The 12442-nt window shown below is 43.3% G+C and overlaps 1 protein-coding gene across 1 annotated transcript; it reads right to left on the bottom strand.

The window, feature by feature from the left end:
- Positions 1-1344: 1344 nt before the first annotated feature.
- Positions 1345-8632, bottom strand: ogfrl1 (opioid growth factor receptor-like 1). The gene is made up of 7 exons (XM_079279679.1): positions 8393-8632; positions 5219-5305; positions 5013-5091; positions 4698-4776; positions 3894-3960; positions 3263-3408; positions 1345-1907 (listed from the first exon to the last, which is right to left on the bottom strand). The coding sequence occupies exons 1-7, from the start codon at positions 8576-8578 to the stop codon at positions 1361-1363; spliced, it is 1191 nt and encodes a 396-aa protein (XP_079135805.1). The 5' UTR covers positions 8579-8632; the 3' UTR covers positions 1345-1360.
- Positions 8633-12442: the final 3810 nt, after the last annotated feature.

Genomic DNA, 12442 nt, shown 5'->3' with positions numbered 1-12442 from the left:
GTGGCGGCCATATTGGAGGTTTTCTGCTTTGGAAATAACAGCTGAGTGAAAGATTGGCTCTGTGCTGTTTTTCACAACCAATTCCACAAATGAAATTCAAGCCACCATATTAGAAGGTGGAACAAATGAACTATTCAATCTGTAATTATCAGTTGGAATACTCCAGTGCGAGGCGTTTGTAAGGTGAGCTCTGATCGTCCCTGCATGCCTTGTTGGCCTCAGTGAACTACGCTATTGTTGGCCGCTTCGTTAACGCAAAATGGAGTACTCTAGAAAGCCGAACAGATAATAATCCGGACCCGAAACCATCTAAAACTAAATGTGCTGAAGCATTTTCGGATTCAACACAAAAGCTGGAAAAAATGTTGATTTCAGGTAAAAAGAAATAGCTGCCAGCAGTTATATTACAGATCTGAGGTCACTTGTTCTTTTTTCTTTTTACTCAAGTGAGGCTACGGAGACGTAGCGAATGCACGGAACTCCAACTCTTCAATGTAGTTTACCGTTAGGCTTCATAGAATGAGTTTGTATCATTACGTGGTAGTTCCTATTCATACCTCCATTATGACTTGTTTGTCTGTTCGTCAGCAGAATTGTGTCAAGTGGGGGGGGCTAACTTCAACTTGTAGACGATAAAATTGCAGAGCAGATAAATATATCGTTTCAAAATATTGCTTTGACGAATTAGTCCACTCTGTCTTTCTCACTTTTCCTTAAGTCCTTTTCACAGGATCTGGGGGGGGGGGGCAAATTCTCCCTGACCTTCCTCTTCACATTATAATTCTCACTTTACAACACCTGTACAAACTACCACTATGCAGTGGAGCTCCAGCAACAGTGCTGTTAGCCAAAAGCTATCGCAATGACCAACACGCCAATCGGCAACATTTGGTTCTAAAATAGTCTTCAGCATCGAGGACCACGTTTCATTTCATCTGAGTCCCAGACCAAAACGTCAAATCAGGCAATCTTCTGTCTAAGTTGTTTCGTAACCACAGCCCTTGATGAGGAAAAGCCTCAAAACAATTGGGTCGCCATTGGTTTGGATGGGGACTTGGTCCAAAGCGAGTTAAGCTTGGCCAAGGATCTGACCTCCCACCTCCTCAACCACCTCAACGCCGCCCCGTATTCAGTACAAACTGATTACCTGCAAAGAAATAACGTCATAGTTGTTAAGCCCTTAACCTGAATTGATTTCACAAATGCGTTTTACTGTTACTGCCTTCTTGACTTCTAAAAACAACTTTCTGGCGTTAACAATGTTTCGTCTTTTTCTCCTTAACATCTCAACCTGTTACTTTTAAAAACACCTGTTTTGTTTTCTGCCTTCAACACCAGATAACAATTTGAACCGGACCCCCTACAGAGGAACGATCTCATTGTGCTCGCTCCTCTCTCCTCGAGCTCCCGGCATCATCAACGCTCCCTCCAGTCCGGCCGCGCTAGAACCGAGTCCTGCGCAGCCCTTCGGCCCTTCTCCGTCCAGGTCCGGGCAAGTCACGGCATCATGGGAAGACCCGATAATCCCGCTACTACCGGTGCTCTCCTCACCCCTCCGCTGTTGCTCCGGTGTTGGAGCGGGCGCTCTGATCCCGCTGCTCCCAGCACCCTCGCTGCTACCACCGGCACCAACACCGCCGCCTCGCCTTTTGGGTGGCGGCCCCCAGAGGAAGGCGTGGGCGGGCCTGTAGTGCTGGCGGGCGTAGCGGAGCAGGCGTCGGCGGGTGGCCGGCAGGCGGATGGTGTAGACGAAGTATTCCAGGGCGCTGTGCTGCATGTTGGGAAGCGTGTTGTGGCACAGCGACTCCTCCAGGAACAGACGGACCAGCGGGGCCTTGAAGGCCTCGTAGCCCAGCTCGCCCAGGGACTTCAGGATGCGAGTGATCCGCAGGTAGTTGTGCTGGGACCTTGAGAGAACAAAGCAGGAAGTTCTTACTGTAACTAATAGAATACAAAACGTCTACCATGAAAAATGCCAATAACAGTCTTATAAATGCAACCTTGTATCAGTATTAGATGAGATATGTCATCATATTAAATGTAACTTTATAAAGATGCTAACCATGTTTTTCCATACATACAGAGAGAAAGAAATGCCTGGACATAGTTTCCTATTTTTCCTATTTTTGCCAATTCTGAGCGGTTTTCTTTCCGTCAGTATCATGACATGTACGTGACATGATTCAGGGGAACCTGCCCTTTCTTTCTGGTGCAGTGTAAAGTCACAAGCAGGCATCACTGTGTGAGCATACCATATTTGAAGAAAAAAAAAGCAACATTTTTTTCATTGTGAAAAGTTCATATCTGTCCCCAGACGTCTCCGCCTCTCGCCTCTGCGGTAGTTGCTGCTACAGGAACACATCTTACCATGACGGCACTCACACAGAGACTCGTGAGCTGATCATCTCAAGGTTCAGACACAATTTAAAGCTCGTCTCTATCATGAACGGTTCCAAAGTTATTTGATGTTTTGTAGAAACATGTCGAGGCTTTATGCGCAAAGGAAATTACACTAATATTTCCCCGAGGAACACGAGACTGACTCATCTTCAGTATTTGTACAATTCAAAAGACTTAAATGTCAACATGCAAATTTCATCAACAGACCGAAATGAACACTAAAATGAACACTGCATGAGTCACGGTGTTGCCATCAACTTGAGCTCTGAAATCTTTGCCGATTCAGCACCCTCACTAATAAGAAGACTTTGTTTCTAATGGTTGTCTTACCCGACAGCAGAGGCTGAATATTCAATGTGGTATTAAAAGCAAGAGAAGGGAATACAATCATACCAAGCAGCTGCTTTATGGCGGAGAATTTGTTGTGTTTCACATGGTTTGCATAATGGCAACCATTAGCTTTGGATGCTAATGTTTAGAAGTGGTTAAAGCAGCAGCACTGAGGAGAGAAACGCCAAAGTGTGACATTCGGTTGGTTGTTTGGCAAGAAAAGTCAATGGCTGTGAAGCTGTCGAAATGGGATGTGAAAGAAAGCCTTTAAATGATCCTTTAACCATCTGTTTGTTGACTGAAAACATGTTGTTCACATATGGGCTGCTGACAGAACAACAATTCATTTGCGTGGGAATTAGAATAATGGCCTTTACAGAGGGCACAAAAGCAGCAGAGACAGAAGTTTGCACAAATTCTCTTTTATACCCTTAACCTGCTGCACAGTGTTTTTATACGTGTGTGTGTGTGTGTGTGTGTGTGTGTGTGTGTGTGTGTGTGTGTGTGTGTGTGTGTGTGTGTGTGTGCTTACTCATTAAGGTGCTGGAAGCGCTCCTGCCAGTTGGGAGCCCGGGCAACATTCCCACTCTTATCCAGCAGTTTGACGCCGTAGAAGTCCAACATGAGGGAATAGGCTGCCAGGAATCTCCGCTTGGCTTCCCGAGTGCTTTGGAATTCCTGACGGGGTCAAACACGGCAGATCAGAGACCAGCCGACGGGTACGACAATGCCTTCCTGTTTGGCGTTAAACATGCATTTTGCAACCGAGTGCAACAGGCAGATGGACCCAGAATTTGTTCAGAGACACATTTGCACTCATTAACAATATGGTTTCAGTTCATTTCAGCGGAAGAAATACACTTGGGATACAAACATTCATGTGGTTTATGTGAAACGTATTCAGTCAAAACACACAGAATATTTCTTTTTACTTTTGAACCTGGTTGTTCCATTTGAGTGACTTGTGTTCTGCATTATACAGGGAATGCACCAACCTTCTTAAGTGCATCAACTTAAAGTGCACTTAATTTCAAAGGAAGAAATATCATGTAACATGATGTTAAAAGGAACGTTTTGAATTCATTGGTTGAATGCGGGATGTACTCTGTCGCTCAGCCATGGCAAACACTCAAGTCTCTACAATGTGCACTTGTGCGTCTTACTTTGATCTCCTCCTGAGTCAGTTCATGTGCGTAGAAGTTGAGCCCTTGTTCTCTTAATGGGAACAGCCTGCGACAAGGAGAAGGAATAAAGAGAAACCCGACATCAAATGACAAGAGAAGTGTTCGTATCATTTGCTAATGCAGTTGCCGTAAACCCTCGACCCAATATCCCTTATTCAGGTTTTGGTTGTACTTATTTCCCTCCTCAAAAAAACCCAAAAAAAACAAACAGTTGTCGACAGACAAAAGCCGAGATGGCAAAGAGCAAAAAATAAAGTTGATGACGGGCAAAAAACAAGATGGAGATGGCCAAAAGCCAAAGATGGCCAAAAGCCAAGATGGTGACAGCCAAAAAAAACAGACGGCGTTGAACTGACCAAGATAGCAACATCTTCAAAAGCATATGCCACACACCAATGGGACACGTCCCGGTGACTATGTCCACTTCTTACATACGGTCTACGGTTAGTCCTTCTGTTATGGTTACAGCGTATGCCATATAACCGCATCATCACAGGTTTGATTCCCGCCTTGGGACCTTTGTTGCATTTCATAGCCTACCACTGTCTCTCTCCACCCTAACCACACTGTCCTAAATAAATCTGAAAATCTCCCAAAAATATTCTTAAAAAATTAAAATATACAAGCTAAACAAACTAAAAATCGGCTAATTCTGACCTGCAATTTCGATTCTAAAACATGTCTCATAATATCATGCAATTAACAATCCAGTCACTTCCGAGGAGTTTGTGCCATCACATGTAAGGTAAAAGAAAATGAAAATAATCAGATGAAATGTCTCACCACTGAATGTAGGTGTGATTGTGCTCCAGTTTGTCATAGTCGCCTCTCCACTTAGTCAGAATCTCCTCTACGTAGATGCCTGAGAAGAGACAGGAGCTGATTAGCTGCCACACACATTACTAGTGTGTGTGGGTGTGTGTGTGTGTGTGTCAGCGTGTTCAAATATTGGATCAGTCCGCTAATCTGGCGGTCTTTCCCAGTCAAACATGACCTTTAGCCAAAGAAAACTCACTGAGCCCAAAGTCAACATTCCCTCTCTCCACAATGGCAGGAGGTCTGCATGCAGTGTGTGTGTGTATGCGTGTGTGTTCTCACCATCAGGTACTAGAGGGATCTTGTTCAGGTAGAAGCGCAGGTTACGGTACTCGTTGGGTAGGCGGGTCTTTCTGTAGTTCTACAAGCCAAGAAATCACAGTGGGTGTCAGCAATATATAGACGTGCATTGCATATCTACATTGGTGGGCATGGATTTTGTTTGTGTGTGTGTGTGTGTGTGTGTGTGTCTGTGTGTGTGCGTGTACCGGGTAGCTATGACGGTATTTGTAAAGGTCCCTGGCAGCGTAGAAACTCCTCTTCATCTTTGGACCGGACTCTGGAGATTCTGTCAGCTGGAAAAGAAAAGCAAGAAAGAAGGAAATAAAATCAGTTGAAATGCAGGTCTGAAATGAGACTCCGTCCAGCACTCATCTCACCATTCAGCTGAAGCAAAAGCACCGCCTTTGCTCTTTAGAGGTCGAGGGGCTGTCATCATCCATTTCTTTCGCGCAAAGGAGGACAATTCACATCGGCACAGACGGACGCTCGAATCTCGATCTGATTCTCAAATAAGATCTGGGTCATGCTAACTTCCACTGGACAGAAAGGCTTGCAGTGTTCCACTGGGCCCCATCCTGTTATTCATTTTGTTTCGTTTTTTACTTTAGAAAAGCTTGGTGCATGGCATACATATATGATAGTATCCAGGATGCCGGATCACATTTTATTTATCTTTATATTATGGAGCTGGACTCCAGTACATAAATCCAGCAAAGATAAACAGATAATCACTAAATCCAGAAGAAAAACACAAAACAAAGCAAAAACAAATGGAAATCGGGTCATACATACGTCATACCACGTAAATGTCCAATACCTTGGTCTAAAGTGGTCTAACCAAACTACATTTGACCCTGAATGGACCATCATTTACGAAATGAACATCATGCTGTGTTGAAGAAGACTTGAAACTTGAGATTGAGACCATAAACTCATGTTTACAATGTTTACTGAGGTAATAAATCAAGACAGTAGAGTCATTTTCTCATAGACTTCTATACAACCAGACTTCTTTTTGCAACCAGAGGAATCGCCTCCTGCTGGCCATCAGACAGAAGGCAAATTTAAGACACTTCCACATTTCTTCACTTATCAGAACCGGGGGTAGCCGCCTGGTATCTACGCAGTGTCTTACAGTATATTGTGTGAGGCTTTGCCGTTGCTTCCCTCCCTGATATATCTGACTATATCTATATAAACCATATACAGGACAGGTCTATTAACTACACCAGAACTCAGGTCTCGTATTGTTTAACAGCTTCACCCAGTAATTCAATTCTGTGTTACGTATCCTAATTTGTACAGCCATGTTTGTGGCTTTTGTGATTTTTATTTTTACCTCATCCTGATATTCACATTACAATATGCATGCTAACTTTTGAGGAATACCCTTTACAGATAAATGACGAACCTCATTCAACCAATATCTAACAAATGATGATTCAGGGAATTACAACTCGTCAAATATAACCTTCAGTGTGAAGTAGTCTGACAACAACCACCCGGCGAACTATTCTGACAATTCAGGGCAGAGGGACCAATACCCAGAGATGGGCAGTATTTATATTACTTGTATTTGAAATACGTATTTCAATTACTTTTGAGTATTTTGTAATTTGTATTTGATGGCGCCGATAAAAATCGAACGTAATTTGAAACAAAATACTTTAGAGTGGAGTCATTTTGAATTTAAAATACTCAAAATACTTTCTCCACGAATCAAAAAACAGTTCACGAGTTCAGTCTTCAGATCTTCAAGTTCAACAGATTGTCTGTCAAGGAAAAATTGTATCCGAGTGTGACAGATATCAACTAGCGTGATGTATAATTGATGTCTGGGTCTGGCTACATAGCCTATTGTATATACATGGTGATGGTTATAATATCAAACTCGATGCTAACATGCTAATGACGCTAGCATGCTGTCTAGGCTAGTGCATAGCCAGTGTTTAGCAAGTTAACTTATCAGTCGAGTAGCTAGCTATAGGAAGAGAGAGATTGGGAGCTTGTATGTTCATGATAACCTTATCAAGAGACGTCTGACCATCTTATCTTGCACTGTATTACAAGTTATGCCAGTGGCGGGCCGTGCATTGTATGCCTGGGCCTTCACTGCTGTCCTGCAGCTGAAATACCACCTTATAACCACATGATAGCGCCATAGCTATTCGTTTTTAAGGATGTAATTACATCTTCATATTAACCCGCTCGGTATGAGGCTTACAATACGTTTGAATAATACTAGAGCACTTGGAAAATGCAGAAGTTTAAATTGAGGAAATTATAACGTTTTCTGCACTCATGTAGGACAGTGGTTCTCAGATGGTCTGGCTGTGGGATCCACCTGACAAGCCGCAATCCCACCAAATTTTTTTTAGGATTTTACTTTCCCAACTCAAACATTGAACGTACTGCTCTGCAATGTCTTTCCTCGTCTCAGTCCCCTGTGTCATGGTGTGTGGTAGATTTCACTACGGTCAGGAAACTTGTCAGAATGCCCATATTTGATTGGCTGAGGTGTATCACGTGATGTGATTCACTACCCGACTGAGCCTCTGCTGTTAAGTGCAGCAAGATGATGTTCAAGAAGGACCATCAACAAGCACAGATGTGCTGAGTTACACTGATATGTCTGTGACTGTTCTTCCTTTTTGTGGGGTTCACCAGAGCTTTGTGTACATTATAGCCCAAACCTGAATGCTCTGCTCTACCAAATTGTGAGAAAATGGAAAATCCAGAAAAAAGTATTTCCTGTATTTTAAATACAAAATACATATATTGTATTTTGTTACATTTTCTGGCACCAGTATTTTGTATTTTATTTTGATACATTTATTTGAGGGGTATTTTGTATTTTGTATCAAAATACATTTTGATGTATCTTTGCCCATCTCTGCCAATACCCATGAGGCCCTAATAAAGTATTTTATTTCCTTCATAAACCAGCTGGCAGACTGGGACTATATTTGATCAATAACTAACACAATCGTGTAGCATGTAGTCTATACTGCCATGTATGCAATTGTATCATCACATATAGTGGTGTTGTCATATAATGTGTCTTGGTGAACGTGGCAGTAACAGTGAAGCGCTGCTGACCGGATTAAATGCCACAGCGAGGCGTAGTAAGTGAGTAAAGTTCACACAGCATCGGCCGCTTACAATTGACGTTATTTTGAATGACGTTTGGCGCTAGCTGGATGCTCGCCTCAGCAGGACACAGCAGCACGAGTCGGGGCTGCTCGATTGCCCTTTCTGTGTCCCGCCTCGTTAATAATATCCGCCGCCGGTGGCACATGTTACCGCACTGTGTCCCCGGTTCTGCCCCCCCCGCCCCCGATAGTGTCATCACATGCAACATACAAAACCCCTCACTGTACCTGCGGGGTCGCATCCTCGGGGTCTCCGGCGGCCCGGTCGCTCTCCGCCGGGCTGACGGAGTCGGAGACGCCGCTGTCATCTTCAGCCGCCGGCTCGTCGCTCTCGGAGTCCGACCCCCACGTCGAGTCGCATTCCTCAACGGTGCTCGGCTCCTTGAAACGCCAGCTGCCCAACAGATTTCCCATTTAAAAAAACATGCAAACACCCTCCGCTCTCTTGTATTGTCCTCGTATTTGCACTTTAATAATAAACACTACATCATTTTGTCCACAAACCCGTATTATTTTGGTTGGCAGTGCCGCTGGGCTCACGTTGCCCTCAGAGCGCAGCTTTTGAAATGGCAGAGAGAAGGGAATTTCCAGTCAGCGATGATGTGAGTAGTATGAGGGGTGATTAGTGCCACAAAGCAGCAGGATGAGTTATTTAAAGCTACAAACCCTGAATTCTGAACTGAATAGGTAATAATTGTCTTGATGGTTGCCAGAAATATCATCAAATGATTGTATAGGCCTAGGTCAACTAATTAAATCACAATTTTTTTTTATTGTTTCCACCATGGTGTGATTACAGACCAGATCTTAATAATATTTACCTTATCATTAACCTTGCTGTCATGACTAAATGCAGCCATGTACTCATTATAGTGACTATTTTTATTCAAAGTAGATGAAATTCATCGCTACTCCACAATTGTGTTACTTGTGGTGTTGAATGTGAGGCTGCTCTGTTGTAATTTTGGTCTAGCTTGTGAAAGCACATCAGTCATACAGTCTCACTGTACGATTTTGCTATTACCGTGCCGAGTGAAGCCAATGACTTACATTCTCTCTACTGATCAGCAGGGGTCGACCCCTCTGGTTGCGTAAAGAAGTCTACAGAAGTCTACGAGAAAATGACGATGAAATTGCCGAACTCAAGGCTCCAAAACAGCAGTCCACAAACCAATGGGTGACTTCTTATATACAGTATGATTCCAAAGTTAATTGTTAATGTGTCCTTGGAGTTAAACTTATGTTTTGCACATGTTAAATATATGCATGTACATATAAAGGTTATGTTCTTAGTGCCTCTGCTGCATTTCATGGCAATATTTTAGATTTTTTTAAACACGTAAAAACACAACAGCGTGTCTACATTTTGAGATAATAATAATTTAGTTTTTCATATGTAGAATGCATATTGTATATTGCTTTGTTCCTCTAAAGTCGCTGGCACCATTTTGCAACCCATTATTTTATAGTTCACAAGGTCACTGACAAATCCCTCCCTCCTCATCCAGTCGCTTTGTGGCATTAATCGCTCCCCATACTCGGTCCCCGTAACAGCAGCATCAGGACCAGAACTGTATCATGTGACACCGGGACAGGAGGAGGTTACTATATCCTCCTCCCTGACATTATCAATGTCACTCCGGAACAAAGGGAAACTGTGAAGGTTCTCCTTTTGGACAATCCAACCTATGTTTTGAATTTGTGATATCATGGTTTTAACTAAATGGAAGAAATATGTTAATTGTCGTCTTATTGCTCATTTCACTTTACTTACAATATTGTATTTATTGAGGCCATGTATAAGCATATTCCAAGCATTCCATTGGGTGATTTAAGGAAATAGTTCTTATAAAGAAATGGGGATTACATTATTACATGAACTCAAAATGACAACACAGCTCCACAAGGTCATTCTGAAACACAGGGGGGGGGGGGGTCCTTTTCCGATGTGATGGCCCAAGGACTAAAGATGTCGTATGCTGTATGGATTGTAAAGCCCTCGGAGGAACTTTTTTTGATTCAGGTTCATAGAAATAAATTGAATTGAAAGTAATATTCTACTGGAATATCAGCACAAGTTCACAGCAACTACACTTTAAAATGAGAGTTAGTGTCGACCTTCAAAATCACACACAAATCCGACCCTCTGTGGGCATTTTTGGTTCGGTCGAGCCTGCAGGTCGACCAGCCTCACACCGGCGAGAGGGCTCGCCCCGGAGGGGGAGACTTTAGGGCTCTTGGCAGCCTGAGCGACACCTGTGACATTGACGTTATCCTGATGTGTCCGGTTCCTCCTGCTTGGGGCTGTCGCTTGCTGCTGCAGCCGGTGAAACTGAGACATAGAGGTCGGGGCACAGTCATCTCTCTTGTCGGCCAAATGTCCAAATCGAGTGAAACCAAAAAATGAGCTAATCGAGACTGTGTGCCACAGTACGGGTGCCTTAGTTTCTGTCTCGTCTGCAAAGTATGGGAAGTGTAAGTACATCTGAGTGAACCCTGTGACATTATGAGTCATTCGATGTGAAATAATGTCTCAACCAGAAGCAGCTTAATAAAGTGACAACAACAAAGCTGCAGCTTCTATGATGCTTCATATTTGTTGGTTGCTTTCGTGCAGGCTTTCATTATTCTATAAAAACAATGGGAGTGAATGGCGTGTTTAAGGCCTGGAGGCCGTATTTATCGGACTTCTCAACCATCACATGACGACTCCAGTGGAATTCTTCCAACCATTAATCGGTTATTGTTAAAGGTGGACATCAAAGTATCAGATGACTAGAAATCCTCTTTGAAATGTTTCGAGAAAAGCCGTTTAGTACACAACAGTAAAAGACTAAATTACAGGTGAACACCGCCATCTTTTAAAAATTGTACTTCCTAATCTGAGGGATTGACGAACAGCCGGTGTCGGTATCAGCGTTTCATCTAAATCTGAGCCAGCCGCCGCACAGCGCATTTTCTTCCCGATGACTTTACCACTTTAGCTCCAAGATTGTGTCGCTTTCCGCCAGTAAGCTTTTTTATTACTTTCAGTCCGACCTGCTTCCCTCTGATGGGTTCTAGAAACACCACCACAGACCGTTTATTGGCAAATAATGACTCATACTGTACACACACACACACACACACACACACACACACACACACACACACACACACACACACACACACACACACACACACACACAATGGGTGCAACCAATGGTTGATCTGCTTATTGTTTTCTCACTTGTTTGGTCTATATGTCAGAAAATTGTGACTGTTCTTCTGATAATCAGTTTCAGCTCCACATTAATGCAACTTAACTGTCTGCTAAATGCTAACATGCTAGCATGCAGCACAGACTAATAGTAGTCCTTTACTTGGCTCATGTGTTGTTGCACTGTTCTGTCTTTTCTGATTTGTAAGTCGTTTTGCATGCAACGAGAATCCCTTTCTTCGTTTTTGCGCATCATCTGTACGCCATGTCATCTGTACTGACCGCCATGTCAACGCATCCGTTTGGATGCGCTGCGCTCTAAACAAGTGATGCAAAAAGTATAACAAGCGAGAGAGACCGCTGGAGGCAGATGTGTCAAACACACCAGGCTGGTCTCATCCAGCGTTTGATACACACTAATAACGTGCCGTAACGCGTACGTATCCCACCAAATGATATCATTTGTTGTCCACGTAATCATGGACGAGGAAGTATAAAGACGCCAGAAACCCACACGTGGCGGCTGGGAGACGAGGTGGACGGGTCCAACAGCCAACGATCTCCCAGCCAGGAGGCCGCTGTTCACTCCTCACGTGACACGAGAAGTCAACGTTGATTTATTTGTCACGTAGCTCGTGTACTTCAGGAACGGCCGAAGTCGTTTTTAACCCAAACAAGCAAGTTGTTGGAAGCTGTAAATATTTACACGCCTCACCAGAAAAGCGTCTCTCTGCAGTTCAGAGTTGGTGATCAGCTTGTGGAGCATCTAGAGGACGACAGTGCAAAGAGGAGAGTGAACATTACTTAACATTGCAGCTTTAATGCTACAAAAAAGTGACATGGTAATTTTGATATGGGCACGTGGGATATTTAGTTATTCATATTTTAAATGAATATCTGAAAGTGTATTGTTTTATGTGACATACAGGATGTGAAAACATCCATGTCACATGACAAATACATACAAAATGAATCTTTAATAAGGTGGATGCTGAAGACCAAAGTTGTTAGGAGACGATGTGAGATTCAGTCTCCTCTTTCCTTCTGTCTTTTGCTGTAGCGTATATTCACCACCAGGG

The sequence above is a fragment of the Melanostigma gelatinosum genome (genome assembly GCF_949748355.1).
Source record: "Melanostigma gelatinosum genome assembly, chromosome: 12".
Taxonomy (NCBI): domain Eukaryota; kingdom Metazoa; phylum Chordata; class Actinopteri; order Perciformes; family Zoarcidae; genus Melanostigma; species Melanostigma gelatinosum.
This window is presented reverse-complemented; position numbering and strand designations above follow the sequence as displayed.